Genomic DNA, 20,868 nt, shown 5'->3' with positions numbered 1-20,868 from the left:
AGACTGATTTAAATTTTAAATAAATGAATTTGAGTTGAATTTAAAATAAAAAAAATAGAATAAACATTATAGGATGTGCATATAATTTTGTCACACTAAATAATTGTTGACAAAACTTAGATTGTACACATAATAATAACAATAATAATAATAATAATAATTACATTACTAAAGGTAAGTAGGTTTGCCGACCATATCATTTGAGCTTAGGGCATACGAGGAGGACCCGAGGGGCGAGGAGGAAGGCCCTCCGACCTTTCTCTGTTCACAGCCCCTATCCTTGAAATTCTTTCAACTTGGATCTTGAAAGTACCAAAAACAAAAAGAAAAATACTCTAATTTCAAGAGGTAAAAGTTAAAACTTAAAAGCAAGAAAATTGATTGGAAAGTCAAGACACGCGTGCCAAGCAATTTTATAGGAATAGAAAGGAAATTTAACCATTTGTCATGACTCATTTATTGTGTAAGAGTCATATCATTAAATATTTTTTTAATTTAAGTTAAAGTCTTAATTATTAATTAAAAAATAAAATTTTAATTTTTAATTATGATTTTATTTTACAACTTAAAACTTAAGTTATTAATTGAGATTTTAGTTAAAAATTGAAGATGATATTTGTTTTTTAGTTGAATAAAAAAAGTTAAAATATTTGATTTTTACTATTCAACTAAAACTAACATGTGTCCAATATAACCAAACTAAATAAGTTCAGTTTAGTTATATTGAACGATGTTGATAGGTTACTTTTAGTTAAATAGAAAAAATCAAATATTTTAATATTTTTTATTTAGTCAAAAAACAAACACCATCGAAGTCTCAATTATTAATCAAGATTTTATTTTTGAAGTGAAGTTTCAATTGATAATTAATGTTTCATTTTTAAAATAAAATTTTAATTGTGGGATGATAATATGACACTCATGTGGTGGGAAAGAGGGCACGTTGCTAACATTTTGACCCAAAATTCTTAGGGTAAATTTCCATGGATGAAACGTCGTCGTTTCAATAGTAGGAAAAGTGGGCTCCAGGGTATATAAAACTCAGACAAGTTGGAAGCGCACCCGAAATTTGCGCCAGTAATCACGTGCCACATTCGCAGCTCTGGATTAATTAAAACTCCTCCCTTCTTCTCGATATCTCCTCAAAATATCAAGAAATGTTTGATTTATTCACTTTACCACACTCCCCTGCTGCCAGTTGTCAATTTCATCTTATCCTGCATCAGAAAGTAAGTTTATTTTTTCCATTTAAAAAAAATATAATTTCTACTTAATTTTCTTTCTGACCATACCACCCTCATCAATTTCTGCCTTTTTGTACATGGCAAATAAATAAATAAATAAAATATAAAATAAAACTATATGAATTTACTAACTCTATTTTGATTTTAATAAAAACTTATATTCTAATTTAATTAATTGTATTGAAGAATTTAACATGGGATATATATAAAGATATTTTATTTTCAATATAACTTTTATAAATGAATACTGTAATTTAAAAAAAAAATTATGATTTTCACTAAATTTCTAACTTTTTTCAAAAAAGATGAAAAAGATCAAACAATCAAATATCGATAAGAAGACGAGTAAGTTTTCAAAACAGATGTGTCATTGTTATAATTGAAGAATCGATTAGAATAATATCGTAATGTTATATTATGAGTCTATGACACACTAGTAAGAAATCTCGACAAAAATGATATAAAATTCAATCACGATTCATGAAATGGAGATTTGACTATGGTTTAGAATAATCGTGAGACTTGTTATAACTTTATTGTCTGTATAATGCAAATAATACAGGTGACACCCTAGTCATTACGCATATGAATGATCCCAAAAAAATTAATATAAAAATTAAAAAAAATTGGTACAAACTTAAAATTTATACTGATATTACCCTTTAAAAATTATGATTTTAACTTTTATTTCTACTAAATAAAACAAAAAGGGCACAAAATTTATTAAATATTTCAATAATAGTCTACAGATATTTACAAAAAATAAAAAAAAAAAATTAGCGTAGGGTCCACCATCCATTTAGTAAGCCTCCGTGGTAGATCTAGGACAGCGACAAGCACCTCCCTTCGAAGAATTAGGAAAGCATGCACCGAATCTCTCTTTACATTAAGGTACCAGACTGCCGCCCAGAAAAAGGATTGCATGCATATATACAAATTGCCTTCTTCACCCAATAGAATTGTCTTCAAAGAAACCCCACCCGATTAAAGAGGCAATATATGCCCTTTTTTTACATCAACTATTTTTCATCTCTCTCTTTAGAATATATTCATTTCTATATGTATATATATATACATTAGGAGTGACAGAAGACATGGCAACTATAAGGATGCTTCCAAGCAAGACATTACAAGAATAGCACTATTCTTTTTCAACACTTGCTTCTGCTTCTTCCTTATATGAAACTGCTCTACTTCAATGTGCTCAACCCTACTGAGCTATTGAAGACGAGGCATCATCAATAGCCAATAGAATTCTGCCGTGTGTCGGTTTTTCAAGGTTATGTATGGCTTTGATTAATAAACTTCCTACTTACGTGCTTTTTTGGCATTCTTATTGATGTTGGAAGAAGAGGGTCCCTTCTGTTTTTTTTTGGTTTTTTTCCCCCTCACTGGCCTTCACCACTCTTCCATGTGCTTTGCTTGAGAAGGGCCCCTCATGTTTCCACACCTTTTTGTTTGATTTGTATAATAAATTAGTCACCCTCCATCCTCCACACCACCATTATGGCCTCTTTTTTTCTTTTCTTTTCCTTTCTTTTCTTTTCTTTTCCTTTCCTTTCTTTTCCATATTCCACTCACCCAAACACGCGAACTATTTAGGAAAATCGAGTGTGGCAGGCAACATGTTTAGGCCATTCATCATTCATCATCATTTAAAAATCAGTACAACCGTTTGAGAAGTTGCAGTTCTTCAATTTGTACCATTTCTGGAAGATATTTAATATCTGCAGCATAATATGACCATTGAAAATTACTATTTGGATAAAAAACAAAAACTTTAGATGAATACTACAAAATCAAGAAATGCTCTGTGGAAATCCACCGGGGACAAAGTTTATTTTGTCTTATATGATTTAGTTTCCAAGCAGAGCAAGGAAGGTAGATAAGCTGTCTCATTCACCAGCAAAGTGGATTTAAGAGCAAGGAATTAAGTGAATGTTCAATGGAGCTCTCAAAAAGCAAGAGGTCCATGATTTGGTAGAGAGCTTGTACTCAAATACTGATTAAGTGGTCTGCGGTTTCCATCAGTATGCACATGAATCAATGAGTGTCGGTTCATTGCCTTGGAAGCGTGCTTAAGATCACCATTAGAGGAGCCAATGACTTATTCCATTGAAGTAACTTTGTGGACACCCAAACATTCTCATATCTAGTTCTTGGTATGATTACTTCTTGAAAGGATCATTAAGCGGACACGGCAGTTGGATGTCGACATTGATGGGGGCCTCAGCATACTCTCTCAAAAGTTTGATATGGTCAAGACTAGTACTGCTCCTCTTTCAAACCCAGGCTATTCTCTTAGATTGACTTGAGTTGAGAAAAAAATAAATGAAGAAGAGATCTATTTTTGTCATTTAAATGTGGGATTCTTGGCTCCTTGTTAGTTACTGATTCACAAACTCTGCATGTGACCTTCATTAAGGCAATGGCTAGTTGTAGCTCCTTCTGGTGAGTCCATGAAAGCTGGTACATGCACTATAGATAACAAAACAATAAATACACAACTCCTTAGCATAAAAATTATCCTGCAATGGAGGGGCTAATTTTAGGACTAGACAATTTGAATTCTCTAGCAGGAAAAAAAGGGGAAAAAAATTAATAGAAGCCATTCTCTGAAGTGGTCCCAACTGCTTGATGGGTTCCCTCATGCATTTAATGGTTTGGCACCTACCATCCCACATTGTAAGGAGAGGCCGAGATTTTTAGCTGCATAATTGCAGACATAATTGTAGAGAAGGCCTTGTAAGAATTTGCTTGAAACCATTTTTTCTTTTTTTGGGAACAAATCTTTATTGAATAAATGATACAAGACAGAGAATCCAGATGAAAATTTTATCCTGACACCGTCTGGTTGATGCTTGACAAAGGGTACCAACTCGGCCCACTTCCTCACACAAAAATCTTGCATACTGAACAAATATTGCATATTTTTAGAACAGAGCGAGCTTTGGCTCTCCTTTCATTCTCATCTTAAGAAATGACGCATCTAGAATGTCATATTATGAGAGTCCGGGACTGTAGAAACTATGTCATAACTCATAAGCCAAGTCCAGATTCAATTTGGGAGGTTCGAAGGAGGCCCATTTCAGTCAATATTGTGTATTTCATTTTAAATATGATACATAGGAAACCAGACATAAGTATCATGTAGCATCCACCTTTACTGTCACTCTCTTCTCGTATGTTTTGTTTTAAAAGGATCCTTGACATCCTGCAAAATTGAGTACAAGGTTTGGTTAATTGGAACTGTTCACATAAATTTTGTTCTAGGGTCAGAAACACATTCAATATCAGCTAGAAACAGAGAGTTAACAATTTGGAGTTAAAATGATATAAGAAGTGCATAAGAAAATTTTCACAAGGAACCATAAAGTAAAAATATAGTAGATTGTGGAAGTGCCATGTCCTGGTTAATACCTCTAATGCTGCTGATTTAAAGTCTCCCAATACCTATTCTCCCATCTCTCCACTTGCTTTATGGAGTTGGCTTTCTTCCTAAGCAATGCTCCAAGGACTGGGGGATCATAGGGAGGGGGCAGGGCGCATGGGCTTGTAACAGAAGGACTATTCACCAAGGATTCCATCATGAATTTCTTCTCTACCCCTTCTGCAGAGCATGCCACTGTCTCAGAGCAGACTTCCACAGCTCCCTCAGGTATGGTCGGCTTGAATCGCAAAAGCTTTGCATACTCATTCAATAGATGAAACATGTAGTCATAGACATAGTCCATCTTGAGCTCTTCTTGAATAAAGTCGCTTGCCGCTTTCCCAATGGCTTGTGCCTGCAAACCCCATTAAACATTAGAGACCAAGCTGTTCAAGAACTCATCATCAGAAATAAATCAAAGGCATCAACCAAGTGAACTTTGCCTTCTGCTTATGGCTGTTGCCCCAGTCCACAGCAAACTTAATGGATCTGCACTTGTCGTTGTCCTTAATAGGCCAGTAGTGGTGCACGGGTTGCAGACTTCTCATGAAGAAATCATAGTAACGAGGCTTCACCATCAATGTAACAGAATCACAAGCAAGAATGTATTTCTCACTGACAGACCATGCCCACCCTTCAATGTAGATCTTGTATCTATGTGAATTGTGGAAAGCAGAAAACAAATATTCAAGATAGGATCAGCTAATTTAAGACCATCAGAAAATCGATAAAACATTAAATCTGGACTTGTGTATTCACCTATGAGTGCACTGGTTTGATACATCTGATTGCTTATATCCTTGTTGAGATTCAAGCATCCAGTCCTGCAATTTATACCTATTACTATGCTGCTAAAGTACTCGTTCTCAAACGTATCATCAAAAGTATGGCAGAATATATAACTACCTGGACAAATAGTCGAGCATTCCAGTCCTGTACATCAGAGACATTGCAAGTAAGGAGGTCTCTCCGGGTTTCAGCTACTAAAGGGTTTCCCTTCCAGTAGGCATATGGTTCCCTTTCCATCCATTTGGTCCTGTTGTTGCCTTCTTTTAGGTCCTTCAATAAATTCCCCCATGGCTTCATATTAATCTCAGGCCTAATTAATGTAGCCCTTCTATTAGCAAATAAACTCAATACCATGCTTTTGGAGGGGCGTTTCAATTCAAATTATTGAACATTTATGGTAAAGACTAATTTTGAATTGTTGTGCTCTTTGTCAATGAAAGCAGGAAACAAAATAAGCCGATACCATAGGCTCTGTTTGAGAAGTGCTTTCGAAAACTGTTCCTGAAAAACAATTCTTGAAAATAGTTCGATAATATTTTATATAACAAAATTTTGTTAGAGAATTTGAAACGTTCTTTAACTTGTTTTCTATGTTTTTAAGTATGTTTTAAAAATATTATGCTTTATTTTTAATCATTCTTCGTATTTTTATAATTATTTTTTAAAACACTATAGACAACAATTAAATTTGACAGTTAGGTTATAACTTCTTCAATGCTATTTTATCAACATGAATGCCCTTGTAAATTCAATGGAGACTGATACCAAGATGACTCAGAAAGATTGGTATGGTGTGACTATCATGGGGACCATTAGAATATTGATTGACACCTCTACCATATGCCAATGCAATTAATCCAAACTCCCCAGTTGAAGTATTGTGGGACCTTACTCTTAATCGGCCTTCCCATGGAGGGCTTTTCAGCCTGGGAAACTTGTGTTTTGATGGGACCATTTGGGAAATATATGGTTTTTGGAACCCAATTTTATGAAATCTGAAAATCAGCTTTTAATGTGGAAAATTATATATTTTTCATGCACTCTGAGCCGATTGCATATTTTGTGCCGAGATTATCCCCGGGTCTAGTGATTTTCCAAAATTATTCTTTTTGTTTTGTTTTGTTTTTTTTTGTTTTTCCTCCCGTACCCACCATCCGCCTCTCCCTTCCTCCCCAATGAAACTGGTTGGCACTTTGCCGGCGTCATCATTGGTTGCCACTCACACCTCTCTCCGGTCGGCAATCTCCTTCTCTTTCCCTTTCCCTTTCCTCTTTCTCTCTCTTTCCTTCCCTTTTGACATCACCAAGAGAGAGAAAGAGGAAAGGGAAAGGGAGAGAGGGGGAGGTTACCGACCAGAGAGAGCTGTGAGCGATGACCAGTGATGAAGCCAACAAAGTGCCGCCCGGTTTTACCGCCAATGAGAGGCAGTAAGAGCAGTGGGTCGCTGGTAGTGGTCGACATCGCCATCGCCACCGGCAATGGCATTAATGAGGCGGTGGAATTCGTGGAGTGGCGAAGAGCAGCGCCTGGGCACAGAAGCGGAGGTGGAGGGAGATGAGGACATGTATCTGGAATAGACCTGTCTCGATTTGGGTCGTTTAGGAACGAGGCCATTGTCCTTCTCAAAAGGCAAAAGTGGAGGTCTAGCTGGATTCCGAAGATGGGTATGGTGGGTGTGAGAGGAGGCCTTGGGGTTTGGTGGGTTGGTCAAAGCTACTTCAGAAATGACAGCCATCATCATCAGTACAAGTCACATTCCTACCTCCCCCCCTCCACCCACAAAAACACAGCTACAACCAAACCCAAAACCCAGAAAAGGCCATAGCTGAAAAAACTTGAAAAAACAAAATCAAGAAATCCTAAAAGAAACGCAAACCCTTGGATGGTTTTGGGTGGCATTCAACATTGTCTAAGTACCCAAAAACACCTGGATTCCATGTGGGCTTTGAATATTGGAGACATACAAAGAGTAAGTGGAGAGTGGTGGAGATTTGTGTAGAGTGTGAAAAAGCAGAGAGAAGAGAGAAGAGAGTAGTGGCGGCCGGTGATGACGTTGGCAAAGTGCTGGCCGGTTTCACTGGGGAGGAAGGGAGAGGCAGATGATGGGTAAGGGAGGAAAAAAAAAAAAAAACAAAAAAGATAATTTTGGAAAATCACTAGACCCGGGGCAATCTCGACACAAAATATGCAGTCGGCTCAGAGTGCATGGAAAATATATAACTTTCCTCGTTAAAAGTTGGTTTTCAGATTTCATAAAGTTAGATTCTAAAAACCATATATTTCTCAAATGTCCCGTCAAAATACAAGTCTCCCTTTCAGCCTTGTGTTTGTCTGCCATACGTGGAACCTACCTACTACTGAAAAAAATATTGAACAGATCAGTCAGAAGAAGCAATTACCAACCCCAGAAGGACCAGTCAGGAAACACCACATCCAAAGTCCACCGATCCCCACAGTAGCGAAACAAAGGTGGTGGGCTCGTCGAGTTGGGTCCACGGTGGTCGCCTGATCTGATCACCGGCCTGTCATTGCAGTCAAACGTCAGCTCCAAGTCCAGTAACTTTCCGGGGTACCTTCTGAGAAGTTGCAGAATACCCCATATTGTGAACACATCTCTAGTCTGTATCGACTTCTTGTACTTCTCTATGTACACTTTGCCCTTCACAATAACCAGTCTGAAATGGGCACTCCTCTTAGCTCTCTCCACCATATCACTACTAATCCCTGTGGTCTTCCATGGCTTCAAATCTTCATGGATCCATCTAAAGTAATCTGGGCAAACAGGTTTCCATGCCAAGTCTGTATCAAATGTTGTTGGGTAATTTCCTGGGCAGGTTTGAGTGAGATTCCTGGCGGAGCAGTTGAGTGGGACTACAATTGGCCTCGGCGTTTTCCGGTGATTTTCAGAGATTGGTACTGCTTTGCGCTCAGAATTATTAACCAGAAAGATAAACTGCAGAAGATAGAAATAATCAATAGAACTCATATGGTCATGAACTAAAGAAGTAACTGAAAGCTCTTGGCCAAAACATATGGAAGATCATGGTAGAGAAGTTTTGGTAGTTACACGGCTGCTGAAGCAGAAAAAAGAGATGAAGTCAGCTGCGACAAAGAGAATGAAGAAGACGAAAAACGTATAGATAGTAATACTGCAAGCTGCAGGTGCTTTCTTCATTAATGGCAGACGAAAAATTCTCAACCCAGAAAAATCTCTGCCCAGTTGAGACCTCTGCAAGATTGCAGTAGAGAAGCGCTGCACATTTTGAATCACAGTCATGAAGATGATCAGTCAATAAGTTTTTCTTGTTAATTTTATCAGACACAGTACAAAGGGCAATTCTGCTTCTTCTCCACCACAGATGCGATTCTAATTCAAAGTGTTCTTCACACCGACAAATTGTTGAATAGTTCCAGGAAGAAATACACGGAAGAGTTCAGACGCTAAGTCAACTTAAATCAATTCAAGCAATCTGAAAGGGGCTATTTTATTGGCAGGCCTGAACTCTAGATTAGGTGGTGTGCTTAACTCTCCGACCTCTGCTGGGTTATCCTAAAAAAAATACGATATTTACGGATGAAAAATCATGGTTGTTCAATTCAAGCAATCTGAGAGGGGCTATTTTATTGGCAGGCCCGAACTCTACATTAGGTGGTGTGCTTGACTCTCCGACCACTGATGGGTTATTGTAAAAAACATACAATATTTACTGATGAAAAATCATGGTTGTGGGGATCTTCCCCACGTGTCTGTCCATGTGCACCTCCACGCGTCTGTCCATGTGGCAGTACCCTTATTGGACCACTTGTCACTCCCTCCATATTTACCCGGACAACCATTGAAGTACCCAGGAACGTTCTATCTAGACCGCATAAGTTCACTGAGCGAACAACACCTTTCTGCGAGCGCAAAATCCTCCCTGTTATGTGAAACAATGACCATTTGACATAGGAGTGATTGATGAAACCTTCCCCCATTCTTATGTTTGCAACAATGGACCATCACATCCTGTCACATACCTTTAACGGGCTAAAACGACGGCAAGTTGCATCATGACACGCCGTCTGATGCAGCCACCAGCCACCCTAAACTGCAATGATTGCTCTGCCACCCACTGGACAACCATCATTGCAGTTTAGGTCAAGGCGTCAGCTCAACACTACAATGTTTTCCCCTTTGAGCACTATAAAAACCCCCTTGAAATAGAACTCAGGTATACAACACAAAAAGGGCTCCTACATCTCCTCTCTTGTCTAAAGGTTCCTACCCATTTGGTGTCTAACTTGAGCTTCGGAGGGTGTGTCCGAACGACTTATTCGAACATCTTTTGTGCAGGGGAGAAGCTAGCCTAGTCTCTAGTTGTTGGATTGAAACTTTCGTTGCCACAATCGAGGGAGAATTTTATCCTCAATTGACTTGGTATCAACAATGGTGAAAAACATTTTCTTCTCCTCTTTTTGTACAATGAGCGATTGCTCGTATCCGTGAAGAGTTAGTATGAATTGATTAAAAGAAAAATAAAATGGCAGAGTAAACATACAAGATGAAAATTTTCATACCTTTATTAAGTTATGAGTGAATTGGATGGATTGTTTGAAATTGGTTTTTTTCTTTGGAGAATCGTCAACATATTTCTCATATATTCTCTCTCGTTGGTAATGGGGAGCAATTGTTCTTTATGAAAAATCCATACACCATGTACTATTTCTCAACGCCAAATATCATACTTAAAATGTCTTCTTTTATGATTTTAAAAAGCTATGAAGTAAAAAGTCCATCATTATTGATCCATAAATAGTATCATAAGATTTTTGTTTCTTTCCTTTAATAGCAAGTTTTTATTTGCGAGAGAGGTGATGGAGAACATTGATGTCTCGAACTAAGGGAGTGATTTGGTTTTGTCATAATAGAAAATTTATAGTGTTTGACTTAACTGAAATCAAACTAGAACATTGATGAGAAACTTAGATATTAAAGTTGTGTTTTTTTTTTTTTTTTTTTTTTTTTTTACTTTGATGAAAAATATGATTTATCAGGATAAAAGGAGTCTTTAATGGTATTTGACTACCAATATTTAAGTGACTTATCATTTGAATAAGCTTAAACTTTTATGCTTAGAGTGTGTAATATACATTGTGAATCCCAATCTTATAAATTTAACTTCTTAGGAAAATTGATTGTTCGACATGACATTAGAATCTTGTTTAGTAGGAGGTCATATATGCATATTTATTTCTTCAATTTATTAAACCAAATAAAATCTACTTATTTTCCGAATTTAAAACCACATGGGTTGACTTACTGTGAACGTAGGGGCTTAGTCCATTGAAATTTCAAATACCAACAAGGTTTTCATTGCCTTGTAAGTTGGAATTCCGCGCATGACCAGGCTTGTACATGTTACTGTGATACAAAACCCGTGACTCAAGCCTTGTATTATTTTCATTAATAAACATAATTATATTTATACATCTCTTATAAGCTTAAAGCCTGGTCTGGGCTAAGAATTCAATTCCAGTCCCGGCTTGAAGACTAGCTAGGGGCAACCTGGCCCAACCCAAACCCTAACCAAGACGGCCCAAATCGGCCTGGCCCAACCTGTTTATACTCAAGAAGGAAGGGAAGAAATTGGACGCTTAGGAGAGAACTTGTATTTTGATAGCTAGTAGCAGAATCATGCAGTTTGAGGTGTTAATTTCTTATAATGCGTAAATTCCTGAAGAGGGGGAGTGGGGTGGGAGGCAAGTGTTGGGCAGAGGAATATTATCAACTCCTCATGTTGAGCTTGAAGATAAGCAAAGCTATCATCAAAAGAAGTAATCACAACTCGCATCTCTCCTGCTAGCGCATTAGTGGTGGTCATCCTCCCATCAGTTCTATAGCTCGAAGGAATGCCAAAGACCGAGCTTCTTCATTTGTACAAGGCACCAACTAAGAAAGTCAAGGAATCAAAATGAGACTGGTACAAAGAGAAATGATGTGAAAGATCGAGCTAAGTATAACCAATTGAAGCAAATGTAAGAATGTCTTAATGGAATTTGAAAGACTAAGTGCCTTGAATGGTCCCCCATGTCTCATGAATGGATTCGCCATAGACTCTAAACATCTCCTCTGCATTGACACCCTCAATCTCCTTCAGTTGAGTCTTCTCTTCTTGGAGGGCCTCCTGTGTTGCTATGGGTGGTGTTGCTGACTACATTTTGGAGTTTCTCTAGCTTCATTTGATTTTCCATTCCTCTCCACATCTCATTGACATTGTGCTAAGGCTTCATCAATATGTAGCTTCTGATTCTTTAGTCCCTATATCACCAACCTCAGTACTTTCTTGATAAAGAGGGCTAGACTGATCTTATATCATATACATAGATACCTCTATCTTGAGAGTTTCTTTTCTTGGGAACTCTACATGCCTCGAGAAAGCCCCTATCTTTGAATATGATATGAAACACAAAGAACAAACCCTAGTAGAGCAAAAAAGGAAAAGAAAGAGAAAAAGAAAAAGAGTACTGGAAAATAATACTTCCTGAACTGAGAAAAACCTTAAATTGTGCAACAACGAATGAGAGAATCTCGATGAAGCTTGGAAGGAGAAGAAACATGCCTAACATGCCTAACATGCAAGCCGTGACTTTTCAGATTTGAAAGCTCTTCTCTAAAATGATGATGCCACATAAAAAACGAGGAGGTTTCCCTCGCCTAAAGTCCTTTGGGCAAAATGGAAAAGGGAGTAAAGTGCAAAGACTTTCTCATCCGACACCAACATGTGGAATTTTGAAAGCCAATCAAACCGCTGTGCTGTCATTATTAGCCTAGCTGTAAGCCAAATCCTGATAAAGAAACCTTGTAGTGCATTGAATGAAGGCACTTTGGCACCCTGATCAAGTTCTCAGAACCAAACTTTCCTGTGGGCAATCCAATTTCTCGAAGCGCTACTCAGCGATCCATGAGAGGTAAGCAAGGAAGTAATTCTTTGAGTCAATTCAATGTTGTATATGCTAGTAAACAATCTCCTACTTAATAATTTGTTGTCTTGCAGGAATCTAGAGTGCTAGGTCTAGACAAGTTAGGAGGAATATAATTACTCTTGATATTTTTAGTATTTCTTTTAAAATACTAAAGGGTTATATTGTTATTAATATTTTTTAAATCATTTTACTATCATATGGTGCCCATCTTCAATTACTACATACGAGTAGGTTTTCAAAAATCGACCAATTTTTTGAAAAGAAGAAAAAGGGTATAATATTTAGAGGACGTTTAATAAATCAATTTAATCACTTAATATGACTTAATAATTTAATTTAAATCATTAAATATATTAAATATGTTTGATAAAATAAGGGTAGATGAAGAGAGGCAATGTATTGATCCATCAGAGGATCAACTAACACAAGAATAGAAATCTAGTTGCATTTTATGCCCCCTCATTACATCAACACCCTCCAAATAATGCTAAAAAAAGGAGGAAATCCTTTTTCCTGATCTTTTTCTTTAGTACTTCTAGATCTAGACAAAGAAGTTGAAAAAAATCTGAAGGGATCTTCCATGTAAGCATTTCCTTATACAAACAATAAATGCATTCATTCTACCATTTTGTATAGGCACGCCATAAACGTGAGAACATAAACACTCCATTATTGCAGGTTTCTTGGCACTTTCCGGGCTCACGAATTTCACATTTGTCGCTAATTGTTCTAACATCTTGAAGGTTTTACACCACTTCTTGTTGAAGATACTTAAAGGGCATGCAGTACTGAAGTATTGTTCATTCACAAATCAACCTTTTCTTTCAGATGGCCAAGGTCCACCCTCAAAGACCTGCTCCTCCTTCTCCACCTTCTGATTCTTATATCACTTCAAGGAGGGAGACTTTTACTCTGTGGATGAAATCACTTGTCATACAAGGAAATGGATACACTGTCTTCAATTCTGATGGCGAGATTGTTTATCGGATGGATAATTATGACAAGAAGTGCAGCAGTGAAGTTTATCTCATGGATCTTCAGGGCAAAGTTCTCTTCTCCATACTTCGAAGGGTGAGTGATATTGTAGTTTGAATGATCATGTCTTAAGATTGATTTATGAATTTTCAGGACTTCAACTCATTTGGGTTTTCTTCATTTTAATTAATCTGTGCAGAAGCTACGCGTTTTTGGAAGATGGGAGGGGTATAAATGCAATGGGTCAAAGGTGGGCAGTCAGAAGCCATGTTTTCAAGTCAGAAAACATTGCAGAATTCTGGGAGGAGGTTCATCATGTGAAGTTACAGTGAGGCCTAATGAAGCTCAATCATATCATTGCAGAATACAGGGCTTGGCCGGTAAATCAACATTCAAGATTGTAAACAGTGAAGGAGGAGTCATGGCAGAGGTAAAGCAAAAGCAAACATCTTCAGGAGTAGTGCTGGGAGATGATGTATTGGACTTGGTGGTGGAGCCCCATGTTGATCATTCCCTTGTCATGGCTCTTGTGGCAGTATGCGGACTGATCCACCATAGAATGTGAAATAAACTTCTCCCCATGAAGATAGTAAAGCTGACTTGAAGATACAAGAGGCCAGGGTTTTCCAAAGTTTCATCAACTTCATCATACCAGTGATGAAAGAAAGACCAACACCATTTTGAAATGACCCAATGAAAATCTGGCATATACAGGGACGATGGAGTCTGAGGGCTTTGAAGAGGCTCAGGGTTCATATCATGAATGTGATGAAAAAGATTTTGAGAACACTCAAGGAAATGGGAAATTTGATGGAATAGTCTGCTATACATGTTTCAGATAAAATCCCAATTCTTTCATGATGTAAAAGGGCCATCAGTGTCATCACTCATCACATTCAAATAATCAAATGACCTTTTTCACTTTTTCCTTCCACTTGAAATTTAAAATAGAAAAAGCCCAAAAGGCTAACTCAAAGTTCCATCTTCCCATCACATTAGACTCCTTGTCAACCCTCCAAATTAATAATATTTCTTAACCTTTCTCCCCATTAACTATACTTTTTTAATACTCCTCGGTTTCAACCTCTCTCATGAAGATTCGATCTTATTTATTGGAAACCATAATCTATCGTGTGCATGGCTTCAACGTGATCCAATGTCCCATATTTTTATTTACGAGTTTTCTTCGATCTACACTTTATTTTAGAAATTATAATCACGATGATTACATCCATGACTCATCACTTTTAGTTAGGTAAGCTTTCATGTCAAGAACATATTTCAAAGTTGATGCTCCGTACTCCATTTGAACTTTAACAAGATCAAATTGCTCTAATACTAAGAATGAATGAATTTAACGATCTTATTGTTACTTCTTTTTTTCTTTTTCCTTGTAAACAACGAGAGAAAGTTTGAAGTATGAAAAGTTTAATTGTTAATTAATTAACAATAATTTTAAAGATAGATTAAATTAAAGTAAGTTTTCCTCCCTTCCTACTACATTAAGATATTTTTAAATTTTGACATGAGGCAACTACTGATGGAATGATTAAAAGATGAAGAATGAGAAAAAATTAATAGTCTCAAATTAACAATAATCTTAAAGGTAGATTAAATTAAAGTAAATTTTTCTCCCTTTCTACCACATCAAGGTATTTTTAAGTTGTGACACGAGGCAACTACCGATCAAATGATTAAAAGATGAAGAATGAGAAAAAATTAATATACTCAAATTAACAATAATCTTAAAGATAGATTAAATTAAAGTAAGTTTTCCTCCCTTCCTACTACATTAAGATATTTTTAAATTGTGACATGAGGCAACTATCCATCAAATGATTAAAAGATGAAGAATGAGAAAAAATTAATAGTCTCAAATTAATAATAATCTTAAAGATAGATTAAATTAAAGTAAGTTTTCCTCCCTTCCTACTACATCAAAATATTTTTAAGTTGTGACATGAGGCAACTACCGATCGAATGATTAAAAGATGAAGAATGAGAAAAACTTAATAGTCTCAAATTTTAAAACAACTCCATTGACCATCACATGAATGTGTTTGCATTCATTTTAGGGTTTTTATTTTATTTTATTGGGTGTAATAATCTTACTTCTCAAGTTTAGAGAATTACTCAAATGATATATAGTTTTCACATGGAACAGAGCTATAGAATATGATGTCAAACCCCATGGCCTGTGGTCCCTCTCTCAACTACCTAACTTAATTACTTATATGAATGAACTGATGAGGGTTGAATCTAAGAGATGTGGTTGGTTGCTAAGAGGGCCAACCCAATATTTATATCCCACATGACATCAACAACCTCCAAAACAATGATATTAAAAAAGGGACCGACATTTTCCTAATCTATTTCATTAATATTACATATTATGCCTGCACACATCGAGTCTAAAAAATTTGAAGTACCATCAACGTAAGCATGCTTGCTTAAACAACAAATGCATTCTCCTCTTCCGTATACGCACGCCATTAAACGTGACAAACTCTACCAGAAATGGTAGAAGAATACCCTCAAGTCTTACCCCATCATCAATCCTAAACCTGGTGCATTGCCATGTCATTTGCCCACCAAGGGAAATGATGATCAATAACTTGAGATGTTGGGATTTTTGTTAGAACTAGGCTTAGGGTTGATGACTTAGAACGAATTTATTTATAATCTTTAGAATTTGAAATCTTTGGGGTAACTTCAATTAATTTTGGATTGGAAATTTGTAACTATTAAATTATTTTTATGATTTGATCATTGAATCAATAACGAATTGCTACCATATGGATTTAGTTAGAGGTAATGAGGCACAATATAAATTTGGTTGATTAAGTTCGTTTTTGAGTTAAACTCTAGAATTTGACATATGAAATGATTGTAGTGCCCTTGTCTTTGAATTTGGGGTCTCAAAACATTTAGAGTACATTTGGTTTTTGAAAAATTTAAGGGAAAGAAAATAAAGAGGAAAAGTAAAAGAAAAAAACAACGAAGCAAAATAAAAAGTATATTTAAAGTTAATAAATTATTTTATATGATATTTCAAATTTATTTCATTTATTTTAATTCATTAATGTAACAATTAAATAATTTAAAAATACATAAGTTTATTATTAGTTTTAATTATATTTGACTTTTTTTGATATTTTTTTATAAGACAATAAAACATAAGAAAATATATTTTTTCGATATTTTTTTTCCTTAGTCATTTTTCAGAAACTAAACATAATCTTAATTAATGGCATTGGAGCTCTCTTCACTCACAAGTCAATTATTTCCTTCATATGGCCAAAGTCCACCCTCAAACACTTGCTCTTCTAGAAATAAGATTTGATATGAACAACCCAAAAGAGTAAGGTGATATTCGTTTTTTTACTTAATTCTAAATAGAACCTTAAAGCTTAAGTTTGTTTTTGTAGTATTTTATTTTTATTAAGTATTAAAAATTAAAGAAAAACCAATATGTTATTTTTTTTTATTTAAAAAAAGTTACATATTTTGACTACATATTTTGGTTTTTTTCTATATAGTAAAAAATTTATAATAAGTTATAAAAAAGTAGAAAAACAAACAACCTAAATTTTGAAAATAAATTGTTTTAAGTAAAAAGCTAAAAGAACAAACACCACCTAAGACTTTTTTTGGATAAGCCAATTCATTTGGAACCCCGCTATCCACTATGTTTCCTATTTAAAAATCAATCATTTGTCTTTATGTTTTCACATTGAGAATCTTTATAGATGAAGAGATGTAAACGGGCTTCTTATTTACCGAATAGATCCTCATACATCTATATATAAACGTTGATTCATCAAGAATAATGAAGAAAAGCAGAGTTTTGTTGTGGGTTAATGTACAGGTAAAGCAAAAGCAGACATCTCCAAGGGTGGATCGTGGGGATGATGTACTAAGCTTGGTGGTGAAGCACCATGTAGATCATTCCCTCATTATGGCTCTTGTGGCCATGTGTGGACTGGCCCACCGGATTGCCCTGTATCCTACATTAAATTTCTTTGAGTAATCAATTTTAGTGTAACAATAAATTCTAATTTTTTGAATTGATTTTAATTGCAAAGAAATTTAATAAGAAAATAATTATATTTGTTAAAATCATCATAGTAAATCCTCATATAAAAAAAAATTGCTAACAAATGAGTGCCCAACAATATTACATTTAAAAAATTTAATGATATTTTTTGATACAACCAAATAATGATTTTAGTACTTTTAAATGATTAGGTTGAGGAAACTTGATTTTTTTTAAAAAATTAATACAAATGTAATAATATTTTTCAAAATCATCTTAATGAATTTTTATTTGAAAAAAAGAAAAAAGAAAAAATGTATTTACATGCATGTATATAATAATAATAATAAAATATAAACTTTTTAAAAATAATTTAAGTTTTATATACTTACGGGTCAAAGATAATACTTATAATTAAATGTAGTATTTATATTATTAAAAAGTAATATCTAAATAATAAAAAATATTATTTTGTTTGAACTTATGAATTAAAATATTTACAATAATACCGGGTGGACTAATTCTTGATATGATTGAAATGTAATTTGTATGCACCAATAATTCCTAGAAAACTCATCAAGGCAATACCCCATCCTAATCATCACATGAAATAATGGAATAATTTGACTAAAACCATACCTTTTTCACTTTTTCCTTCCAATTGAAATTAAAAAATCATAGACATTAGAAAAGTTAGAAAAACAACTCAAAGTTCCACATTCCTTCACATCAAATTCTTGTCAAACCTCCGAATTAGTGATGCTTTTTCTCCATGTTAACTAACTTTTTCAATGCTCTTAGGCTATATATTAAAAGATTAATGTTATGTTATACTAGGGAGAAAAAAATAATTTTAAAAAGAAGAAATTTTTTATATACAAGAGTATCAAACATAATTATTAGAAATTTATTTATGTTCAAATTGTTTAATATAAAAGAATTGAAATATTTGAAATGGGTTTTAAGTAGGGTATAAAAATAATATATTTATTTTAATTTTTTTTTCATTTTTTGGGAAAAAAAATGCTGTCCAAATTTGAAAATGAAAACAAAAAAAATAGTTTTTTGGAGCATGTTTGGTAACAGTTTATAAAAACAAAGTTCCTTTCCAAATTTGAAAACATGTTTTATAATTTTTGATAATAAAAAGCAATTATTTCACAATTTGATACAAAAATATGGTGTTTTTTGAAAACATGTTTTAATTGTTTTTAAAATAAAACATTATAAATAAAAGTTACTTTTAAAAAAATATTTTAAAATATAAAAATTTGATTGAGAATATTTTGAAGTTCCATGGACAACAATCTTCTAAAAAAAATTTCAAAAATAATTTTTTTAAAGAATTGTTTCCAAAAAAAAAAAAAAAAAATCTTCTCTCAAATCAATTGGGCTTTCTTTTTTGCCCTCATTTTTCCCGCAAAAGAATTATGACAGCTAGCTAGTGAAGCTTATCCATGACTAGGCAAAGTTCTAAACGTGGAGAATTCAAGGTTGGAAAAAGGTGCATGAACAACCGAACATTAAAGCGAGTTTTCTTGCTTAGAACTTAGTTGTCTCATATTCTAGAACTACTCCATTGTCTCAATGGGTGTTGATTTTAATTGTTGGGACTAATGATATTTTTAAGCTTAAACAATTATTTAAACCAACAATTCACTTATTAATTCGTATGAAATTAGATTTCTAGTAATAATTATTAAACATCGTTCCACCCTCGAGCCGATTAACCTTGAATCAACATCGTGATTAATTAGTAATAGTAGTCCTTTTTTGTTATCTTCCAACCCTCTAATTGAATTGAATATGTAGACGGTTCAATAAGGGTTAGACTCGGGTTGAATTTAGAGATGTAATTTGTTAATAAGAGGACAAACCCGAATTAGAAAGCTAATCATATTTTATGCCCCCACATTACATCAACACCCTCCAAAACAATACTAAAGAAGACACCTAATCTATTTCTTTAATGCTTATACCTTTACACATGAAGTTTAAAAAAGGAAAGAAGGAAAAGGAAATTGAAAGGCCCATCCATGTGGACGAATGCATTCTCCCCTTCTGTACAGGCACGTCATAAACGTGTCAAAGTCAACCAGCAATAGTAAAAGAATACCCTCAAGTCTTGCCCCAATATCAATTTAGGGTTTCTTTCTATTTTTCTGCTCCACAAAAATCACATTTTATTCTCACTACTTTAATATATTAAAGGTCAGATGGCCAAGGTCCACCCTCAAATGCCTGCTGCTGTTCCTCCTCGTCCTCCTCCACCTTCTGATTCTTGTATCACTTCAAGGAGGGAGACTTTTACTCTATGGATGAAATCACTTCTCATACAGGGAAATGGATACACTGTCTTCAATTCTGATGGTGAGATTGTTTACCGTATTGATAATTATGACAAGAAGTGCAGCAGTGAAGTTTATCTCATGGATCTTCAAGGCAAAGTTCTCTTCACCATACTTCAAAGGGTGAGTGATATTGTAGTTTGAATGGTCATGAGCTGATGTTCTTAAGATTGGTTTATGGATTTTCAAGACTTAAACTCATTTGGGTTTTCTTCATTTTAATTAATCTGTGCAGAAACTACATGTTTTTGGAAGATGGGAGGGGTATAAATGCAATGGTTCAAAGGCGGACAGTCAGAAGCCATGTTTTCAAGTCAGAAAACATTGCAGAATTCTGGGAGGAGGTTCATCATGTGAAGTTACAGTGAGGCCTAATGAAGCTCAATCATGTTATTACAGAATACAGGGCTTGGCTGGTAAATCAACATTCAAGATTGTAAACAGTGAAGGAGGAGTCATGGCAGAGGTAAAGCAAAAGCAAACATCTTCAGGAGTAGTGTTGGGAGATGATGTGCTGAACTTGGTGGTGGAGCCCCATGTTGATCATTCCCTAGTCATGGCTCTTGTGGCAGTATGTGGATTGATCCACCATAGAATGTGAAATGAACTTCTGGCCATGAAAATTGCAAAGCTGACTTGAAGACAAACCAGGACTTGGGTCTTTCCAAATTTCATCAACTTCATACTAGTGATGAAAGAACAACACCATTCGAAATGACCCTATCAATTTGAAGAGATTCAAGCGGACTCTGGGGTTCATGTCAATGAGAAGAAGAGTTTTTACAGCATTCATTTGGAATTTTGGCCATGAGTACCAAATGGGATGCCTAGAGTGGGTTTTTATAGCATCTGTACAGAGAGCTGCTTTACAATCACACCCTTATCCTAAGTTTCATGTTATTTTCATCAACAGTCGTTTCTGTAAATAAATCTCATTCATTTGTTATCATAAACTTATGATCTGTTGTGGTTTTCGGCCCCTAAGCTCTCATGCTGCTATGAAAAATCCAGGTCTGATATTCTGAGAGAGAACAATTCCTCTGCTTAGTTGTCCATTAGACCAACTGACAAAGGATCTGAAAC

At 35.0% G+C, this 20,868-nt stretch overlaps 3 protein-coding genes across 3 annotated transcripts; 2 read left to right on the top strand and 1 right to left on the bottom strand.

Moving 5' to 3' along the window:
• Positions 1 to 4,244: 4,244 nt before the first annotated feature.
• On the bottom strand, positions 4,245 to 9,038 carry LOC117927511 (O-glucosyltransferase rumi homolog). The gene is made up of 7 exons (XM_034847044.1): positions 8,531 to 9,038; positions 7,863 to 8,416; positions 5,581 to 5,773; positions 5,434 to 5,498; positions 5,118 to 5,328; positions 4,665 to 5,029; positions 4,245 to 4,458 (listed from the first exon to the last, which is right to left on the bottom strand). The coding sequence occupies exons 1-6, from the start codon at positions 8,738 to 8,740 to the stop codon at positions 4,667 to 4,669; spliced, it is 1,596 nt and encodes a 531-aa protein (XP_034702935.1). The 5' UTR covers positions 8,741 to 9,038; the 3' UTR covers positions 4,245 to 4,458; positions 4,665 to 4,666.
• A 4,047-nt stretch (positions 9,039 to 13,085) lies between these two features.
• Positions 13,086 to 14,322, top strand: LOC117905106 (protein LURP-one-related 4-like). Its single transcript, XM_034818014.1, has 2 exons — positions 13,086 to 13,497; positions 13,601 to 14,322. The coding sequence occupies exons 1-2, from the start codon at positions 13,255 to 13,257 to the stop codon at positions 13,964 to 13,966; spliced, it is 609 nt and encodes a 202-aa protein (XP_034673905.1). The 5' UTR covers positions 13,086 to 13,254; the 3' UTR covers positions 13,967 to 14,322.
• A 5,331-nt stretch (positions 14,323 to 19,653) lies between these two features.
• On the top strand, positions 19,654 to 20,757 carry LOC117930765 (protein LURP-one-related 4-like). Its single transcript, XM_034851471.1, has 2 exons — positions 19,654 to 19,908; positions 20,021 to 20,757. Exons 1-2 carry the CDS (start codon positions 19,654 to 19,656, stop codon positions 20,384 to 20,386), a joined length of 621 nt encoding a protein of 206 aa, XP_034707362.1. The 3' UTR covers positions 20,387 to 20,757.
• The last annotated feature ends 111 nt before the right edge of the window (positions 20,758 to 20,868 follow it).

This window comes from Vitis riparia, chromosome 2 (genome assembly GCF_004353265.1).
Source record: "Vitis riparia cultivar Riparia Gloire de Montpellier isolate 1030 chromosome 2, EGFV_Vit.rip_1.0, whole genome shotgun sequence".
Classification (NCBI taxonomy): Eukaryota; Viridiplantae; Streptophyta; class Magnoliopsida; order Vitales; family Vitaceae; genus Vitis; species Vitis riparia.
This window is presented reverse-complemented; position numbering and strand designations above follow the sequence as displayed.

Excerpts from the sequence above, each read along its gene's own strand:
- LOC117927511 (XM_034847044.1), bottom strand. The coding sequence starts at position 8,740 with ATGACTGTGATTCAAAATGTGCAGCGCTTCTCTACTGCAATCTTGCAG. Across the intron at positions 8,417-8,530 it reads TTTTCTGCTTCAGCAGCCGT|TTTATCTTTCTGGTTAATAA; the intron begins GTAACTACCAAA and ends TATCTTCTGCAG. Across the intron at positions 5,030-5,117 it reads GCAACAGCCATAAGCAGAAG|GCACAAGCCATTGGGAAAGC; the intron begins GCAAAGTTCACT and ends TGGGGTTTGCAG.
- LOC117905106 (XM_034818014.1), top strand. The coding sequence starts at position 13,255 with ATGGCCAAGGTCCACCCTCAAAGACCTGCTCCTCCTTCTCCACCTTCT. Across the intron at positions 13,498-13,600 it reads TCTTCTCCATACTTCGAAGG|AAGCTACGCGTTTTTGGAAG; the intron begins GTGAGTGATATT and ends TAATCTGTGCAG.
- LOC117930765 (XM_034851471.1), top strand. The coding sequence starts at position 19,654 with ATGGCCAAGGTCCACCCTCAAATGCCTGCTGCTGTTCCTCCTCGTCCT. Across the intron at positions 19,909-20,020 it reads TCTTCACCATACTTCAAAGG|AAACTACATGTTTTTGGAAG; the intron begins GTGAGTGATATT and ends TAATCTGTGCAG.